This window comes from Rhea pennata, chromosome 2 (assembly GCF_028389875.1).
Source record: "Rhea pennata isolate bPtePen1 chromosome 2, bPtePen1.pri, whole genome shotgun sequence".
Lineage (NCBI taxonomy): Eukaryota > Metazoa > Chordata > Aves > Rheiformes > Rheidae > Rhea > Rhea pennata.
This window is the reverse complement of record NC_084664.1, coordinates 46,922,877-46,944,451: the sequence shown is the minus strand read 5'-3', so window position 1 is coordinate 46,944,451 and position 21,575 is coordinate 46,922,877. Positions and strand designations below refer to the sequence as shown.

Below are 21,575 nucleotides of genomic sequence, written 5' to 3'. Positions count from 1 at the left end.
CTTTTCCATCTGTAAAGCAACAAAAGCTATAGTCCACTCTCACAACACAACTACAAGGTTGTTGTTTGTTTAAGAGAAATGATCCACTGGAACTGTAGGAGAATGAAAATAGCATGAAATTCACACGTGTAAAATGGCTGTATGCTATCAAAAAAGTACCCTTTGAATACCTAATTTTTCTGCCCTAACATTTAGATATTAGATGACAAGTGTAGTGGCATTGCTTGACTTCTTATGTACCAAACTATATTATTCTTCAATTAGTTTTATTTGTTTGCTTTGTTTCAGCCTTAGATATGCTCATAATGTCTCATATCCATGAATTTGTATATTACAAATGGTAACATTTAGAGATTAGATGATACCAGGCTTCTTTCTAACTATGGATATGAAAATGTGTCTAAATCCTTTCAGTACTGAAACAGTTTTCAGTTTGAAGGAAATACAGACTACATTGTTGACCAAACAAACAAAAACACAACACGCAAAACCCCGTGTGCTAAAATAAACTTTGGTTTTCATACACTTGATAAGACCAAAATCCAGTGACAACATAAAACTAGAGAGTGGAGGAAATGTTCCTTGCAAAGATGGGGCTAGTTCTGCTGGAAACAAACAAACAAAAAAAATAAGGTGGTTAAAGCATTTTTTTTTGTGCAAGTATGATAGATTAATAGTGGGTTGATGACAGTGACCTACTTTTAGGTAAGCTTTAAATTATTGATGAAAATACTGGCATACAGAATTCGTATTTTATCTTGATATTTTATTGGCACAAATGTGCACTCAACAGCAAAACTAGGAGTAGCCAAAAGTAAACAAAAGTAAAGTGAATCTTTGCTGAAGTGTATTAGAGAAGTGGTTCTCCTAGTTTGTTATCCACGGGTTGTTCCCTCCATCTCTGCTGTTCATTAGTTGACTGGTGAAATGGCAGGTATATCCACAGGGTGTAGCATGGTTTTGAGTGGTGTTGGCTTTTCTTGTCTGAAAAGCTGTACAGACATGTTGGTTTGGTTATTACCAGAGTTTACTCTAGAGACAGCTCTAAGATACTGAGCTGAGAATGGGAAAGCTGAAATAATCTGTTCTAGATGAGTTGATGTAAATTAGGGGGTTATTCCGTTTTTCACTTTGTTTTGCTCAACTAATACCTTAACATGCAGGTTAAGTGCGCAGAAGTGATACATAATTTGCCCACATTAGGAAGGCTGACTAATACTTTCAAACGTCTCTGCTTGATTTAGCTGTAAAGTTTGTAAAATGCTTTGAGAATGATAAATTTTGCAAAATGCTAATTGTAGGATGTAACTCTAAGGACACTTTATGTTTTTTTTTCCTTGTCCCCTTATGGATTTGAACTATTTCTATGCTACTTAACAGCTGTGTCCTGTAGTAACCTATTCTTAACTGTAAAATTGTTAGCTGTAGTGTGCAAGCATTCTTTAAATATTTTTCAGATCAAACATTTTTATTGAACGTGTGTCTGGCCTGATGCTGTACAGGAAGATTCAGAATTAAAATGAGTAAAAAACATAATGTTTTATGTTTTTTAACATAAATGTTAGCCTCAAAGGAAATTCTATAAAAAGTGCACCGATAATTTAAGCAAGCAAGAGGAGGGGAGAAAAGTCCCTATGGAAATGTTGTTTGTTACGTTACTCTTAGAGGTAATCAAGATGAACAGATGTGAGTGTGCTGATATAAATATTTTCTGATCTCTTAAACTGTCATCTTATAGCACTCTAAAGCTGAGTATATGAGAATCTCCCCCTTTAATTATTTTTTATTTTTTCTTTCCCTTCTTTGCCCTATTGCTATTTTCTGCATGGATGAGTCATCTCATTCGCAACACTAAAACTACTAACTGAAGTGTTATTGGAAACAAAAATAAATCTGCAGAAATACTGATTTAGCTGGATCTTAAAAATACTCCTATGTTTAAAATTCATGATTTTTTTCCCCTAGAAAAACAGGATTCTGGCTGTTAGATTTAATTTATTTTGTAACTTTGTCCCCCGGTTTTGACTGGTAGTAATTATATCTGTAAGGATAGTTGGAGGAGGAAAGCTGAAGAGAAGTGCACTGAAATAGGTAACTGGTTATGTATCAAAGAGAAGAGAGGTCATTTTTGATGGAATTCGTTATTTTTAGGAATCTGTTTTTAATAATTATCTGATTTTTTTTCTCTTCAGTATTTCTAATTTGCGTTTCCCTAAACCTGAAAATTGACATGTAACTTTTTTATTTGCTTGACCAGTATTTTGAAGCCGATCTTCCCGTGCACAATCTGTTTTGATTAAACTTACTTCCTTGAAGACCTTTCTGAGTAAATGTGCTGTACATATAGCCCAAAGCATTGAAACTTTCAATTCAAATGTCAATATATTAAAGCTTTCATTTTTTTTCTATGCTTTACAGATTTGTAAGCTTATGGATTTGCATAACTGTAATTGAATTTCAGAAATGTTAAACAATCTAGAAATAGGAGAGAGAAGATCATCAAGTCATTACCTTGTTTTTTGTGCATTTTCCTTACTGTTACAGCTTCTCTCTGAGGTATTTAGCCTTGTGCTCCTTCAGTCAATGATGGTAAATGTACTTGGTACAATGTTTTTAAGCTATCTGAACAGCTAAAACACTATCAGGATGGATTTACTCAAGTCAGCGAGTCTTGTGCCTGCAAAACTTCTGCTCTCTTCACAAATCTGCCCTGAAGAGTGTAATCCTGTTTGTCAAAAATTGTCATATGGAACTGCCAAGAATTCCTTCCTTTGCTGGAGGAAAGCCGCTCTCCATGTAATCGCAGGAGTCACATCTTAATTTAAATTGTTCTATTTACAGTCCTTGGTAGAAACTCCTAAACAAATTGTAGTGGTGCCTTCCTAACCCTGAAAGTCAGTGGCAAAAAAGTGGCAGATCAGAAAAAGGAGCCTTCTAATCAAGGCTGAGGAATATCACTATAAGTGCTTGATTGTAGAGGGGTAAATATACAGTGAAAATAATCTTTGCCAGCTATTACAGTCAGTTTCCCCAAGTATGCAATACTTAAAACATTGCATCCTCTCTTCTCACACCTTGTGCTGGAAAACAAGTTTACTTTCTTGGGACTTGCTCTGGATATTATGAATGAATTTTCCTGTTCATTTTTAGCTTAGTAGACATACTATATCTTGCAACCCCTTTTGTGTAAAACTCTGGGGAAAAAAAGTAGATTTAAGTCTAAGCAGTGATGTGAGTGGGTGAAAATCTTTTTGCTGATGATCATGGGGCTGGATGGAACCTTAAGGTAACTGTTGCATCCAAGTACTGAGAGGCAGATTCAGCTAAATTTAGCCCATTACAAACAGATAATGTTTACCTGCTTTTTCTTAATAGAACTATAACTCATTCCCTGGGTATTTTATTAGGCAACTAACTTTACTATTGGAAGACTTTTCCTAATAAGCAAATTACTTTCACTGTTTCAAAACTGATTCCTAATTTTGAGTTCATAAATTTGCAAATGATGCATTGTATTAACTTCATTGCAAGTATCAAGGTCTCTGGTTTTCCTTTTGATTGTACTTGACTCTTTCTAGCTATTGGAATAAATAGAATTTCAATCATTTATATAGCCTTAAAATACAACTGAAAAGGCATTTATTGCTGTGTTAGGATTTAGTATCTCAGTTTTCAAATCCACTTGTTTACTAAGTGTGTCTGACAAAGAAGTACCAGGGTGGCAATGAGGCAGACAACATTTAACAATGAAGTAATTGTCTTAAAATACATGTCATGGTTGCTGTTTCTGTCAGTGGCTGTCTGCCTAGCCAGAGTCAAGAGGATAGATTGATAACAGAATTTGTTAAAATAGACTTACTTGGAGAGTTGTCTGGCATTACTATTTGTGTTAGTAAACTTGAAACTGCTTCTTCCTGTATAAACAAAGAAGCCAGCCATGATTATTCTTTATAACTCAGAGCACCTGGCTGGACTGTCAAAAAACTTTCCACAGCACAGACAAAAGTTAAAATTGTGATTGTGTGTATGCAAACTGGCACTAGTGCAGTACAAATGGAGGTGATTCTCAACGACTTTAGTTGCGTATACCTCATTGTCCTTTTTGTAAAATGAAAGAAAAGTACTACCTCTGCATCTTTAAGCCATGAGTCCTGTCTAGGAACTGAGAGAAAAAACCGTTACAAGGACTTCGTTGTGGCCAGGCTGCAGAGCACTTACACCATGTATTAGTATCTCTATTTGTCTCATCATTGTGGTATGTGGATAACTGCACTTAATAACAGGATTAACAAAAGCCTAATAATGAATCTCACTTTGTCAGATAAATTGTTCAGCATTTAACACACGTGTTAAACTCCCCCCCCCCCCCAAAAAAAAAAAAAAAGCTTCCGGTAACCCCCCAGGTCTGAGACCCATTCAGCACCCGGGCTCTGGACAGCTCAAGTCAAGTGCCTATTGCAGGCGTCTCTCGCCCTTCCAACTGCTGCTGCCGGAGATGCGCTGGATTTGTTAGCTTGGAGGAAAAATAAAATGCCCTTTAAGAATAAGATGTTCTATTCTTCCCCCAGAATTCTTATTTGACTTCTGAATGTTGTTTAAAATACTAAGAATTTTCAATGGACTGATTTCCCCCAGTTCTGTGTGGTACAGAAAGCAGCATTGACAGTTCTGAGAGTAGACTGGATGGACTTTCCCTGAAAGGCTGCTTCTACTTGTTCTGTCTCCAATTCATAGATTCCCTTGTCATAGCTTTCCAAAATAGTGGCATGCTAGCTTTCTTGTTCCAAGTTTTATCTCTTTTTTTTTTTTTTTTAATTAATTCTTTGTGTATTTTAAAGATTTTCTGGAGTGAGTTATTTTCTGCCACAGTTTTGTTAATCTTATGCTTTCAATTGGACTTTTCTGCCTGGTTTATCCTAGAAAGTGGAAGGACAAAGAGAAAAAGCAAGTTATATAGGATCTTTCTGCATCACATGATCTGCTCAGTTTTCTTTGACACTGTGTGACGCCAGCTTTTTAAATGAGATGGTTAAAATATTAGACCTCAAAAACTAAATCTAGAGAAACTTTGGTGAGCATTAATCTGATACATTTTGAAGTAACGTTAGAAAGAAGTTTTGAGCAGTAAGAAGCTCTCTAAAAGATTAACCTTTTGAAATAACATCAGTTTATCTTAACAACAAGCTAAAATCTAGAAGCTGAAATATTTACTTATGAAGAAAGACAGTTTTCACATCCAGTAATGCAGAGGTAATAAGATAAGTTCCATCTCTTGTGTAGAAGAAAGAGAAAAAAACATGTAAATATTTAATTTCTCTTAATAGCTTTCAAAGCCAAGATGGAAAACGGTAATACTTGGATTCATGTGTGGAAACGGAGTTTGTAAATAGTTCAGTGACCTTTTCCCTTTCTTTTTTTGACCTTGCCTGCAGAGAGCTATGTGGCTTGAATATTTTTTTCCTATTGTTAAGTGCAGTTTATTTAAGATAATGTGTGCTTTTTTCCCCCTACTTACTGTTATCTTTTTACAAATGTCTTGCAAGGTTTTCTTTGGGGATGGGAATCCTAATGTAAATATTATCCTTTTCTTAAGCTGAAGACCTTTTAGTCTATTTCTGTGTCACTACACTAGCTTCTGAAAGAACATGGGGAGCTTTATTCTATTTAGTCCTAAATACATACATACATATATATATATATAAAAAAATATACATACAGATATAAAAATACATGATATATAAATATATATAGTAATGTATAATTATATACATATAAATATATCTTATGAATATATTATTTTTATAATATATATATATATATATATATATAAACAACTATTTTCATTTCTTCCTCTCCCTCCTCATTGGAATAAATACAGTCAATTTTGGGGGGAGGGGGAAGGAAACTCTAATTTTACTATTTCAGTTGTTGGCAAATACACATTTCAACTTATATGGAAAATGAAAATACTATTATTAAACAAAATTAGTATTAGAATATCTCATTGTCCTGAAAGTGTTACGTTTCCAAATCAGTTGTCTCTAATTCCTGGATAGCTTTGCTTTGTTTTGGTTGGGTATCTGCCACATATCTTTGCGAACTGTGGCAAGCTTTTGGGTAATTGCAGAGCTTGACTTCCACTTTTTTGGTTTTTTCTTCTGATTTTTTTTCCTTAATCTCGCTTCATTGCACTTCAATTTGGAGAGATGAATATGTAATATGATTTTATTTATAAATCTCTAAGGTTTTTATTGAAGTCATATTTTAAAAGCTATTTCCCTGGCATTCTGATTTTTTAGGTTTCAGTCAACTCACTGATTAGTTGAGGAAATACATAATGGGATAGTGAATGAAATGCTTCTCACATTTGCTTGGATGAAGGAGGAATCCACCATATAAATGTAAAATTATTTAAATTATAAATTATTTTAAAAGATTAGTTGGTAGAAGACAAAAGTGGTAGTTTTATAGGAAGGTTTATTTCCTTGTCTCTCTTTCAATTTTCCTCTGCAACACTCATAAAAGTTGTCACAACTGGGGCTTTAAAAGACATTCCTGTATGTTTTATATGTTTTATACATTTCTTGTATACAAGCAGCTTGCCTATTAAAAAAAAAAATGTAGCAGTCTATTTTAATGCATTTGATATCAGAGCTTTTGTCTAAATTACTCTTAAAGACTCTGGCTTGTGTATACATTTTGTTGCCAGAATATTTGTAGAATACAAGACTGTGTTGTCCTTTTAATACTTTGAATTTATTCCAAAAGGCTTATTAGCTTATTTTGCTGGATCCTTCCAACTTTGTCAGATAGCAGGGTAGGTCAAGAACAGCAATAGCGTACTGCTGGATTTGTAATCTCATCTATGTTGTAGATGACTTCATAACTTTAAAGATTTTTTTTTTGCACATAGGAAAGCAGTAAGTGAGTTGAAGTTTTTTTCTTTTTTTCTGAAAGTCGTTGTATAGACAGTGTTAAATGCTGTGAACTAACTTTGTTGAAGTGAAAGCTTAATTTTTAATGTTATTTTGAATGTCTCTGATAACAAGACAAAAATTGTCCTATGTACCCAACAGTGAAGGAGGGCAATTTGCATGTTTATATTGACTTCTACATGAAAAGGTATTTCAAAGTGTGTGTGTATGTGTGATACAACCCTTCAAACTGCATCCATTTTTACTTTGGTGATATTTGGTCCACCTTCTTGACATCTTTGATGAATTTTTACTTAGAGACTGGTTCTAAACCAAGAACAAACTTTCAATCTATCCTACCATGGTCTGTGGAAAGTACCAGGCAGATAGTATGTTCAGATTAAAGTCTTTTTATTCACAGAACAAGTTCAGTATTCACTTATTCTTCAGACTTTAGCTGGAGAATGTCCCTGAAAAATCAGACAGCTGTTAGTCTTCTGTAGCCTGTATACTGTCCTGGGGACATGTCTTCCAAAACAGAAACTGCTGTTGTAGATTATAGAATTAGAAGAATGAATGGTGCAATGTTTTAAATGTTCAAATGGCACTCTCCCTATGTAAGCCAGGAATTGTGCTTTTCTCAAGGAAAACAATAGAAGTAGGTTTATTTTATTGGCAGATCTCCCAGTTTACTGATTTCTGACTTGATACAACTGCTGTAAAAGGCAGGTATGGCCAGATCTCCTAGACCTCCACTAGAAAGAGAAGGAGTGCGCTTTTGTGATAATCTACAGGAGTGTTACACTTTCTTTGTGAACTTTTATTAGGTGTTCCTGAAAATGTTAGTTATGGACAAATTTAAAAAACAAGATACTTGCTGAACAAAAATGGCAGAGGCTGTGCTTGCATACCTCTGGCTTATTTCTGAACAGGGCTTAATATGGAAGAATTGGAGCAAGTCTGTCTTTTCACCAGACTTGAGTGACTGATGTCTGGCTTAGCCTCACTAACTTATTGATGGCTGTACTGTGAAGTTTAGCAAAACTGCTGCTATTGCAATGAGTTGACTTGCCTTCTGAGGGCTTTTCCTACAACAGAAGGAGTGGATTTCAGCTGGTGCAGAAAAATTACTTTGACCTTTCCTTCCCCTAAAAACAAAAATAAGAAAACTTTTTAGAAAATTGGTAACAAAGTTTAAACATGCAATATTTATTCATCAAGAGTGTCATCCTATGCAATTCTTAAAATCTGGCCTGTGAAAAGTAACAGTGTAACAATCCTGTAGCCAAATACTTGACAAAGTACAAAATCTGTTTGGTTTATAGGATGTCTTATTTAATTAGCAGTGTCTGTCCAGAGCAATTGTGTCTTTCACAGAAGATTTTGGGAAGCTGTGAATTTTTTTTAGCCTAGGCTCAGAGGCTGACTGGAGTAAAAAAAGTAAACCCGTGTGTCTTGCCCTCCAGCTGCCAATTTGATCCTATCGGTTTCTGAATTTTTCTATCCAGGGCTGTTGGCAGGCCTGCTAACGCAGCAGTGTGCTGCAGGCTGCTCTCATGTACCCCTGGAAAATTTTAACTTCATGCTTGCTTATCCTGTGTCAAAACTAATGGTAGTAGTTCAACCTACAGGAAAGGACAGCAATATGAGATGAAATAGTAAGGTTGAGAGACAAAAGTAAAGTGAAGGGGTGAACATGTGAAAGAGGCATGAGGAATGCAGGCTCTAACTTTCACATTCTTTAAGTTGTCCTTGAGAGCTTTCTTTGTCTTTAAAAATAGCATTTTTTGTTCAAGCTTTTTATTCTTTGTACTTTAACTGCTCATCACTGGTTTTAGAGATTTCTGGTAGAGCCTGGCTACCTCACTAGGTATAATAAGGTCCTGGATAAGAAGGCTGAATTGCCAGGGATGGCAGTTCAATTTTATGTTGTCATTTACTTTTTCTGTGACCCTTGTCACAAGGGACACTTGCCCATTGTGGGCATTTTTATAAACAGTAACACCCAGAGACTTATGAGAATTGTCTGACTTTCTGTGTAAGCTAAGGCAAGAAAAGGCATTGCCTTTCTCCAGTATGTAACGGAGACATTGCTCCCATCTTCTCCTTTGCTTTTTTTTTGCCTCTTCAGAGGAGGGACTAGTACATATATGCAAACAAGTATTTACTTGTGTTGCAATACTTGCAAGTATATTTGCAGCACTTGGCACACTGTAACCCTAATCTTATAAGGGCATTCCAGAAATAGAAATACTAACTATGGTAAGTCTTCAATCAGTTATTTAAAATTAAAAATGCAGATTTTTAGCATGCTTAAATTAATCTTATCTCAATATTCAAATGTAAACTCAAGACAGTCTCCATTTTTTATGTATAAACCTTGTATGTATCAGTTGACAGCTCATGATTCTGTTTCAACAATGAAGACAGAACTGTACTTAAATAGTTACAGCTTCTCTTACCCTCGGTAGTGTGATGGATGAGTGAAGCACTGAAAGCATCTATTTATTTAAATAGAAGCCGTAACTGGATAAGTAAAAGACTTTTAGCTACCATACCATTTTTCAAACTGGTAAAAAGTCAAAATATCCATCTTTTGAAGTAATGTGTTCCAAATGTACACGTTCCTATTAAAACTTTAGTCTATGGTATATGGATACATATGCACATCTTTTTATTATTAGCACAATCCAGTTAATGTAAACAAGATGTTTATTTTCTAAGAATAGGTGTATAAAATAGCAAATTTCTCATCAGACAATTTCAACTGGTAGACCAATGCTGCAGTTATAAATGGAGAAAAATAGAAAATTTTCAGTAGAGATCTCCGCAAAGGTCGTCTTAAAATGTGAATGATGCACAAAATATTTCTTCAAGGTTTGTTCAAATAGTGGTATCTTCATCATGAGAAAAACAAGAATTATGTTGTTGACTTGGTGGCTGAGGTAGGAATGATACGGCATGTCATTTGCAAGTGGGTTTGTGATACATGGATGTTCTGTTAGCATAAGATTGCAGAATATGCTTCGGGGGGTGTTATGTTCGCTCTCTTAATGGGTAAATGATGGGAAATACAGACAAATCTATGATGACTGAGATGTTTACAGCATGTCAGTCAACAACTTGATTTTTTTTTTAGCTTTTTTGACGATAGGAAAATTTTGTTGGGGGGAGGTTATTTATTGATTCAGTTCTGAATCAGTTATGTAACTTCTTTACTATTTCTTCTACTAGGCATTTTGTATGCTTTCTTCGCTGTCATAATTCCACAAATGTTATAAAAGGATTCTGTTTTAGAAATAGGAATTTTGCAGAACTTGTAATATAGAACAATAAATGCCATATCATTCAGACTTAAAGACTTAAACTGTTCTCTCGTTGTGCTACAAATTGTGCATGACTCATGTTAAACACTCAAATTCTGTTAAAACTTAGGGATTTAATGATTTAATTCTAATATACACCTTTCTGAAGTTAGACTTTTTGTTACCTTTGCCTTTCTCCCTACTTTGTAAGATTCTTAATGATTCTGTTTGAAATCTGGCAGCCTATGAACCCACATAGTTATTATATAATAGTCTAAGATAAATATTTTCCAAGTTGGGAAAATAGAGAGGTCAATACTTCTGTTAGGTGAATTTTCCATTAAAAAAAAGGGAAGAAAAAAGGTTGCTTTGTGATAAGTAGAGACATTAAAACTTCTAATAAGTTACTTCCAAAGCAAAATTCCTTTGGTCTGAGGATGAATGATATTTTCCAACCCAGACCTTTCTACTAAGTTCAGCTCTTACTCATAAATCATACTTTTGCTTTGTTTGGGAAGGAGGGGGGAAAAGGAAGGGGGGGAAAAAAGGCGGGTTATTCTCAACAATTTGAAGTGAATGAAAGTAAATTAGTCTACGGCAGAGGCTTCCCTGCAGATTTAAGAAACTGTACCTTCTAGGGAGGACTGCTATTTTGAGAAGTGGAGAGGAAAAATATAATACATAATAATGCAGAAAAGTCTGCTGCTGTGTTTAGATACTATAATTCTTATATGTGTGGGTAAAAAAAAAAGAGAGATGAAAAACACAATAAGTATACTTTAAAACATTTTTCCTTGACTCTCTTGAAACTGTATTTTAACAGGTATAATTTTCTATTACACTAAATGGTAAATGTAACTATAACTACTTACTATATATATAAAATTTAATGATGCTGTTAAAATACTAGAAGTTATATTTAGAATTAATATTTAAACTCCTGAGAACATCTTATATAATCATTTAACTTTTGTTTACATATATTCTTCCTAGTTGTACACTTTAATATTTTGTACTCTTGACTTTTTTGTCATTGATTGGTTTTCCCCTTTTTTCTTTATCACTGCTACCTCTATTTCTGCAGGAACAAGTAGGTTGTTGGTAAGTATTTTAACTACATCAGACTTTACAAAGTTTTGCCCTAGTGAGGACTTTTTTTTTAAACCCTCACTTACTTTGGTAAAAACTTTGTAGACAACAGACAAATTGTCTATAAATGCTGTGCTTTCTCAGGTCTTCATTATTGCCTTGTTTGTGTAGTAGAATAATAGTTTTCAGATTCTCTGAGAGACTGTCTTCTGCATGCCTTCAAGCAGCATCCATATCTGTGCTGTCTTTGGAGATGCTGCTTTCTCCTGGAGCTCGCTCCCTTGTTTCCGTCCGCTCAGTTTCAAGTGCAGTGTCCTCTTTGTCTCTCTCATTTATTTATTTTTTTTCATAAGACCTTAAAACATTTGGCCAGTTTGCTCTGAAGATTCCTTCACGTCCAGCAAGATGCTGTCTGTTCCACATGTTCAATTTAATCATCTTTGTGAACCATTATTCAGCTGTTTTCACATCATAACCTCTTCCCTTTTAGCTATCATTAGACTCTCAGCATGTTATTTCTACCCTCCCCTCTCTTATTATCATGCTTCATGTAACTTTAATCAGATTTGTTGCCTTATACAGTTTACTTTTCAAGATATTTACATCTGCGCATTTTTAAAAAGTAGGACTTCCTCCTTTCTTCTGCTCTGGGAGCAGCTCTTTCTGTACTTTCTTGTAAATTATGTGATTTCTAATGGAAAAGTTTTCTTTAACTCTAGTATATTTTTGACATTATTGACACTGTGAGGAATGGGAGATATAGACAAACTGGTTCCCTTTATACGAAAATAGGTAATTGTCTTGCCGAATTAGTCAGTTATTCCAAAAGGGCATATGTCTAGCAGTAGGAGAGTGTTACGCTGTCTGTCTTCTCTCCTTCCTTCCAGCCACTTTCCCTATGAAATTATGATTGGAAAGAAACCTTCTTTTTCAGGTGTTTGAGGAAATACTGCTCTTGAAAATGAGAGAAAATTGAGGGAGTAGAGAAACCAAGGAATAAAGGAAAAAATTAAATTTGTAGGATTGGGAGAAACTGGTAATGAGAGAGAAGAATTCTCTCTTCTTATACTACAATAGGTAAGTTAAGAAGAAAAAAAGTGACAGAAATGTGTAATGTCTTTCCGAAGAAAAGCATAAGGCATTTGTATAGCATTTTCAGACCTCCAAGCTGACTTGCTCTGAATTTTTTGGCATCATCTGGTAGTGCAAGAGCTAAGCTTGTTTGCCAAGTTAATCCTGCTTGCCATTTGTAAATAGATTAGTGCCCAAAATCACTGATCGTGCTTTCTGGCTACCTGCTTTTTTAATAACATGGTTTACTGAGCTCCAAAAATGTGTCTAGCTGGCTTAGCTGCATATTTAGATAACTTCGTCAGCCTCCGCATGTCTCTCACAAGATTTCTCCAAAGTGGCGAGAATGCAGCTTCTGCACAGGAGCTTCTTAAAAGATGACAGGCTAGTTTCTCCGTTTCCCCTCATGCTAGTGGTAACACTCGCTCTGCCGGTGTGGTTGTTTGGGGACCTTACACCTATTTGAGCTTGTCTCTCTCCCAAAGATCTGGTGATGAGTGCACATGAGGAACCGGGCGAGTTTCCTTCCTTTGTTCCGCTTGACTCAGATTTTGGGAGGGAGTCCTCACCCCGGAAGAAAGAGAGAGGATTTTTGGGTGTTCTTCGTGCCCACCTTAGGAAATAGGCTATAGAAATAAAATATGCATCTGGGGAAGGTGTTTACTTATTGTGGATAGATGGAGTTTTCAGCTTCTGATTGAAAGTATATTTCTCATACGTAGTAGGCTAAAATCTGAAATAATTTTGACTAGAGTGCATGTGAAAGCTTTTTTACAAGAAAACCAAGGCCTGCTCTTACCTTTAAATCTATCAAATGTTAATCCCAGCAAAACTGGATCTTCACATTTATTTTAATTACTGACATCAGCTGTTACTGTTCCATTGAGAAGTTTGTGGTCATTGAAAATTATAGATCTATGATAGGGGATGTGGCATGTCTGAAGTGCAGTTAATAAAATAGTAAGTTAGAGTGAATTGACAGCTTACAGGTCAGTTTGAACACTATGCTTGTCGTTGTGCTTGTCAATTTGAAAGTGCATAGACTCCACAGGAGTTGGATGGAAGAAAGACTTGAACAGCTGCCTACTTTATTACAGATCCCTGTGCATGCGTGTGCGGGCACACATGCGGAGCTAAGAAGGTCTTTCTTCTTTTTCTTAGGTGCTTGCATTGATCTAAAATATCATTCTTTCAGCTGCTCTTCATTGTGTATGAAGAGATGAAATCAGTCTTTCCACAGCTCTTTCCCACCTGCAGTTTCCTCTTCTGGCTTGCAGGATATTTTAGTGTGGAGCTTTTCCCCCTGCCCCCTTCTCTTTTAATAGCTATATTTATTGTTCTTCAGTTTCTAAAAATGTCCCACTGTTGGTTAAAATCTTTGTCACATTACTTTGGTATTAGACACTTGAAGTTGTGGAGCGATAAAGGCTTACTTCTGAATAAGAAACTGTGTCATGTTCAGCTTCTCTTTCTTCTTGATATTGTATTGCATTACTTTTAAGTGATTGCTACTGAAGATCTCACTTTCCCATTTAACCAGAGGACAGGAGTTAAAGAAGTTACAGAGTAAAATGCTGTTGTCTTTTATAAGTTTTTGCTTAGGCAAGGAAGTATTATCCAAACACGTCTCCTCTAATTGTTCTGTGGACTCCTTTGAGGGGTCCTCAGTCCTTACATAAAATAAGTTTCAGTAGTTTTTCTTTATTCTGTTTATTTTCCTGGCTTTTCTGCTGAGTGCCAGGGAATCTTAGAATGAGAAAATGCAAGAGAGCATCCCTTGCTCCCCTCAATGTGTGTTTACATACAAAAGGAGGAAAAAGACCCTGTAGTCTAGAAAGGAAGAAGAAATAATTTGTGCTTATGTTGTTTCTTCAGTTCTTGTGATTTGCTATTCTCTCCCAAATTGAGGGAAGTATTTCTTTTGTCTCCAGAAGTCTTTCCAGATGGTGCTGTATTCTCCTGGCTTAGACCTCTGACAGCATAAGAAAGGATAGCAATGAGGAAACCAGACTAATCATTTCACTGAGATCCTTCTACTTGAATAAAGAACTTCTCTATATACAACAGAAGCCTTTCTCCAATTTTCTTCTTATTTGGAGTTGCAGCATTTAAAATTTCTCATTTAGATTGTTTCTAGACTATCGATAAATTGATAATGCCAAAAACATTTTTTGGACCTTCCAACTTCTTAAAGACATTTAAAAAATTGTCAGTTCTCTGTTCTTGAATCTAGTGTAATTTAATCTTCACATTGCCTTGGATAGTAAGGGCAAAGTTGCCAGGTAAGGTGCTAGCTTTATTAAAGAAATTCACTTTCACAGGCTAATCTTTGGGGTTTTGTTTTTAAGGAATTACTCATTCTGTTGTTCCATTTCGGTTGGCTGATGGGAAAAAAAGAACTGAACTGTTTGGCTAGATAACTCTGGTAGACCATGTAGTCTTTACTGATTTTGTTTGTTTGTTTTTGTTTTGGGGTTTTTTTTTGCTTTACAAATTACTTTTCAGAAGAAGGGGGTAATAGAAGTTTAACTTGACCAGGATGTTGTTACTTCAGCAAGAACCTGAAATACTTCCTTCTTTTTTTCTGCTGTTCTTAAAATCTCACTTCATAGTCCTCTACACAGTGAATATAAAAGGACTAGAGGCATTATATTTTCACTGTAATATTTTTTTCCTGCTATTTCACTTGACATTAGCCAGTTTGGAAAATATGGTCTAGGTGAAAAAGTAGGTGAATAAGTAGGTGAATGCAGAAATAGTTGGAAGAAATCCTGTAGTTGTTCTAGGAGAGTAATTCAAATTCAAATGGAGTACCATAGTGGTCTGCCTTGGGTCTGGTTGCAGTCTTTTTTAAGTACCCTTTAGAGAAGGAGATATAATGCGAAACTTGAAAGTTCTGAAAGCGTGGTGGAGGGCAAAGTTGAAATTCATCATTGTCTTGTGACACGTTAGAAGAGTGTTCGAAACAGAAGAAAAAATGAAAGTGAAAAGTACTAAATTTGAGAAGGAGAAGTAAAACACACTACTACAAGATGGGACCTGGTTAGTCACAGTTTTGCTGAGGATTTGGGGATTGTTATAGATCACAAGTGGAATGAGCTAAGAGACTGTTGCTTTGTTTTAAGTGTATGTGCACTGAAAGACACACATGTATATGTAATAGGTATCTTTTTCATGCAACATCTAGTGTATGGAAGGATGTGATAGGTAACTATTCATTTCTGGCTAGGATTTCTGAAGTCTTAGTCTGAAAGCTCTGTCCAGTTTTTGGTGATACAGTATAGTAAGGTTGGAGGCAGTGCAGAGGGCAGTAATAGGAATAAAAGTTTTAGACATCAGGGCCTGTGAGGAAAGATTAACTAGTCCAATTATTAACTGTTTTCTATGTCCACTGAAGATACAAGAAGATATGAACCTTTTTTTTTTTTTTTTTTTTTTTTTTTTTTAAGTGAAAGCTATTAGATCAGAGATAAGGGAAGATTTTTCAGTCTCTCTGGGAGCAGCTGATCAGCAGGTTGTCTAGGATGGCTGTAAAATCTTTCACTAGTCGATTTTTGAGGACAGTTTAAGTCCTCTAAGTATATTTACCCAGTTTCCCAATATAGGAAAAACACAATGACCTATTGAGGTTCCTTTGAACCCTTTTCTCCTGACTCTATAAGGTCTTTTCTGTGGTTTCTTTATATATATATATATATATATATATATGTATTTTTTTAGTATCATTATGCAGACTTTGTTTGTGTGATAGTGATCTTGCATACCACATTTACTGACTGGATATTGAACTTTCAGACTGTATTACTTATTTTTCCAAGTACCAAAGAACACGTGTAAGTAGGATCTTTATGTAGTAACTTTTGTCAAGCTTATTTTTGTCAAATACATTTTACAAATATACATGTATATAATGTTTTCTTCTTGTATATGATTTCTTTAAATGTAAACTAAGCTGGATTTATCCATCTTACTTGATAATACAAGTATGCATAAGCTTGAAGTACTAATATGTATTTTTTTATTATTTTTAAAATGACATTTGGTCTTGATATCCTTTTAGTTTGGTTTTGGTGAAGTTCTAGTTGAGGCTTTTTGTGCTGAAAGGTTACTCTGATCAGGCTGAGGCAGTCTTTTGAATTAGTGCAGATTTTTTTCAGGGTTACGTTTTGATCAGTGTTTGGTTAACGTTAAGCAGTAGTAGTGGGAGGAACATCCATTCTGTGCAGTTCTAATAAAGCTTTCATATGTTCCTTTATGTGCTTTCTGTGATGCTCTTCACTGTATTGTGTGCAAGTACTTTGCTCTTTTTCTTCCCACTGCAATACACATATTCCAGGAGTATCACCAAAATGTTTCTGCAAAAAATGCAGAGTCCGGGAGTTTATGATTTTTGTTGGATTTTTTTTTATTGTTAGCTTTGCTGTGAACTGAATTGCAAGTTAAGCAATCTGATGTTTGCAAAGCAAAGCAAACACAGCAAAATATCAACAAAAAGAAGGTTGAAGTTGGTATGAATAGGGTGGGTGGCCAGCAATCAACTTATTCCTCTAGATAGTTTCCAAACCTATCAGAAATGAAACAGTTATTCTGTAAATGGATGTGAGAGAAGATGAGATTTCTTGGCTACCTTAAGACTCATTTGCAAAAGATTGCAGTAGAGTCTGGGGAAAAGTGATACATTCAAGAGAGAACAGGGAAAGTTAGTTTACCTCTCAATACTTAAGTCCCACTACTTATGCAGATTTAGTTATTTCAGGCTTTCTGTGCCATCTTGTTATTTTCTAGTTGCTTTACCCTTACTTTCTATTCTGTCTTTCTTGTCTGGTAGTTGTACTTTTTTTCCAGGCTTGTGGTTTTAAGTAATAAGTTACTTTCAGTATTGTACCCAAGCTTATGAAACTAAGTAATGGGCATATGTGAGAAATAGTTTCTCAGGGTCTCCTAGGCATGCGCTTGTAGTCAGCTAGCAGCGTGTGCTTGATCGATTCTGTAAGAAAGTAGTTAATGGGGATTCACAGTTTTTGCAGGACTCTTCACCTGACGCCACCTCCTGCAATGACTGTTTCAGCTTTGTTGTCCAAATGTCTGCCAATCCATTATTTATCTGCAAAACTGTAGTCCTGTAGAGACCAAGTTATTGTTGACTTGTCACTGACTGTTGAAGTCATGTGAAACGTGAAGTTATCAAAATTGTTCCTTGAGTTCGGTGGTAAGAACAAACATATGCTATAAATATTTTTAGCCTGCTGGGCAGTAGCACAATGGAGTCTTTGTTCTTTTGGAGTATTTAATCGTAAACTAGGTCATAAAACTATTGCCCTCTGATTTGAGGAAAGGTGGGAAAATACCAGCTTTTTTTAAAGGACCTTTAACTGTCTTATGGACAGTGTTGAGTGCTCACATATTAATCTTTTTCAAATACAATTAAAAATAACAATATTGTGCCTATATTCAAAATAATTTGTCATTTGGGGATGGTAAAGGAGTTGGAAATGATAATATCCTTTCTGCAAAACATGCATGTGCATCTGTTGGGGAAGATAACTAAATCCAGAAACTGGTTACTGCAGCAGAGTATTGCAAAGGAATAAGAAGTGAGATTTCACTTGTATTTCAATCTCTTTTTCTTTTCCCCCAGCAAGTATGAGGTTTTAAGGCATTTTTCTGCTGTTTTACTAGTCTCAGGTATACAGCTAATGCTAATTGCAAAAACATCTTTTCCACAAAGATGCCTTCACTCCCAAGCTAATAAATTGGTGCATAAGGCTTAGCAAAGTAGTTGCCCCTGCCTCTTGGGTTTCTTAGAGCATTGTTATGTTGCTGAGCAGAGCTGCCACAGTCAAATACCCCAGATTTACTGTGCTAGAAGGATATTTATATTTTTTCACTAGTTACCTCCAGATTCCCTTTAATTCTGGGCAAACTACAAGATACTTTGTATTAGTATACTACTAGATACTATATAGTTAAAATGTTAATTGTTCCCTAGATTTAGGGGAGGAGTACAGATACAAAAATGGATGTCTGTCCCATGGTAGTATAGGCATGGTGAGCTGAATACTCTGACTGGATAACCAGAAAGATATCTCATAGCTGTCCTACGTATATGCATGGTTTTAAGCAAAAGCTTTATTGCTTTCACTGATGAGGACTGTAATTATTATTATATATATTTTTAATATATACTCAAACTCTCCCTAGTGTTTCATTTCGATTCAGGTCCTCTCTCCAAGGTTTTCTGGGCTATGTAATCTCACTGTTACCTTTAGTAATGGTCCTACAGACCTAGCAAGCGTTTCCCTGTTGCTCCCATAGCTCCCTATTAGATAGACTAAAAGGCTTCTGCCCAAAAAGCAGAGGCAACCTGTTAATGTCCTGCTGCTTAACTAGGTATAAACATAATCGTTAACTTGCTGTGATGCCAACACTCCCCAGTCTGCAGTCTACAAGGAAACTATGTGCTATTTTATAAAACAAAATATTTTGTTAGTTACAGAAGCGTATAAATGAGAATAATGCAGGGGTCTTAGTAGCTTTGGATTATGACTGGACTTAAGAGTAATTAGCTGCTTTGGGCTGATAAAGGTTGAGAGAGAATTCACCCTTAAGTCAGTTTTTGAAGAAAACCATAACAAAATAATACAAGACAGTTATGGATGGCTTTTAGAGGGGTTGGAGAGCTGAGATAGTGGTTTCTAGATCTTAGTCATGTTGAGATGCAGCCTGGGGAAAAAAGGCTGTGTAGAGGCTGAAAGGTTAGTAGTAGTTGACTAAGATTTGAAGAATTTGAAAATAACAGCAAAAAAAAAAAAAAAAAAAAAAAAAGAGAGAGAGAGAGAGAGAAATGAGTTCGTTTGTTTGAGGGGAAGAGGGAAAGAGAAACACTACCTTTGCAGACTGTTCACTGGTTGAAGAAGTGAGCTTTATACCTATTTATAAATTGCATGACAGAGAAACTTTGTGTGGAGTGATGAGCTGACAAATCTTTTTACAAGTATATTAATCCTCCCAACCTGTTTTTCCAAAGATATATTTGCTTGTTTTATACTTATTAACCTGTATATGTAACTTGTTTGTGAATATGTGGGTACGGGGAGAGGCGGAAAAATAAGGAAGAAATAAGGAGGGAGGTTTAAGCTTAAATGTAACATTGGCACAAGAACAAATAGGTACCAACTGCTTATGACTAAAATGAGAAGAATCAGAACGGTGCTGTAAGCCAGGAAGTGGTTTTCAGCATACATATTCAGTTGCTATTTGGAGTTCCTCCAGTTATCTTGTTTTGACCTGTTTCCTACTAGCTGCACCCCAAATAAATAAATCAATAGAAACAAATAAATAAAAAATAAAAAGACCAAGAAATTCGTCTCAATAAATGAAGTGTATTACTTCTATCAAGTGCTACTGCTTCAAGTTAGTTGCTTGATCCACAGTTGCTTGATCCACATTGCTTGATCCACATCTGCGTAATAATTAACAACAAAACCCCAAACTCTCAAGCATCAGTAACTTTGAAGTGTGGCATCGTGTCGCTTGACTGACTCAGCTGTGCCGCGGGCTCCCAGGGTTAGCTGTGCAATGCCAAGGGGCAGAAAGCAAACCAGCATGGGAGCAGGCCCATGCGTGTGGATGCTGGTGCAGAGGTGCAATGGCCACTAGTACATGCCTGCATAATTACTCTTAAATAACATCAAAGAAAAAGGACCTTTTCTCTTTGCGACTAAGGATGGATTTTGAATATGTTCATGTAGATCTTTTTGCTGTATGTTATCCTATAGGTACAATCCTTAACAACTGTTATATAAAGATCACTGTTAGTGGCTTTTTGTCTCCTCCTGGTGTGTTAATTATTCAGCAGATCAAAATCAGTCTACCACTCAGAGTTCCCTGTGGATTGTAAAGCTTATCCAACCAATCTTGTCTTTTAACTGGAAGGCTACTGTCATTTGTAATGACTGAAATTAAAGTATTAAGAGTTTTGTCATGGACTGTTACAAAGTTGCATCATGATCCAGACTCTCTAATTATTCTTTACCCCATATTGCCTCCAGCAGTGACCTCACAAGCTAGACAAGGCCATGCACGGCTAGAATGAGGGAAGCCAAGCAAAAACTCAGTGCTTCAGGAAATATTACTGAATGAGTAGGTGAGGTGGCACCCACGAGTTAATGTTATCCCTGTGCCCCAAACTGGTAAGGGATGCTGCAGCTTGCAGGATGAGATGTAAATTTGAGCTCCTTCATTAAAGTTTCAGTAGTATTCTTGGAAAAAGTGAAGATGTTAATTCAGAGCTCCTGCCCAAGTTCAGATTTTAATGGCTATGTTCTCTCTACATTTCTAATTTCTATTTTAGTAGAGTCATACTCTCCTCCTGCTTCTGTCTTAAGCTGTTCTTAGAGTTGTTGTTGAAGTGTTTGCCTTCCAGCAGTAGACATGTTTGTGATAGGCAGCAGATTCATTTGCAGATGCAATGGTCCATGTGAACATTCTTGCATTTTGAAATCTTTTGAAATCAAGGGAATTATATTTATGTAAGAAATGCCAGATCAAAACTGAAATGCTGCCTTATGGCTTTTTTTGGCTTTTAATGTGTGCAAAACAAGTGTTTTTAGGCTTGAATATAAATATACAGATTTGCAACATGATCATGTGAAGTCACACTTATATGTTTTTATCTTTCATAGGATTCAAGTGCCCAGTATGTTCGAAATTTGTATCTTCTGATGAAATGGATTTACATCTTGTGATGTGTTTGACAAAACCAAGGATAACCTACAATGGTAAGAAAGAAGTAAGCTGATAAGTATTTCTCCATTTTAAGCAGTAACATGATAATAACTCTTTATTAATAAGATGCTCTGGTAATTAAATCTAGTGTTTGTGACTGGACTGAGAAATTCTGTATGCTTTTTGCTTATAGTTTTTTCTGAGTAATTTCTAATTAACTTATTTTATACATACTGCATGCCAGTGTAATTTACACTGTTGACTCATCCTACAGATATAAAGTGATTCTGAGAGTCTGTTCATTCCGTTTTTGGACCACAAGAACAGATATTGGTCAGTGTAAATGTGTGTTTGCACCTTATTCAAGAAAGTGGTTTGGGGGGAAGGGAAGGGCTAAATAATTTCTCCTTTCTCAAGCTGATGGCATATGTGATGTTTCAAAAAGACTGGTAGAGATGTATGTTAGTTT

General features: G+C 35.6%; 1 protein-coding gene across 1 annotated transcript in view; it reads left to right on the top strand.

Moving 5' to 3' along the window:
- ZNRF2 (zinc and ring finger 2) overlaps window positions 1–21,575 on the top strand; it is a 53,837-nt gene that overhangs the window by 8,872 nt on the left and 23,390 nt on the right. The window contains exon 2 of the mRNA XM_062567860.1: window positions 21,064–21,159. Coding sequence (XP_062423844.1) covers window positions 21,064–21,159 — 96 coding nt within the window. The remainder of the gene's footprint in view (window positions 1–21,063; window positions 21,160–21,575) is intronic.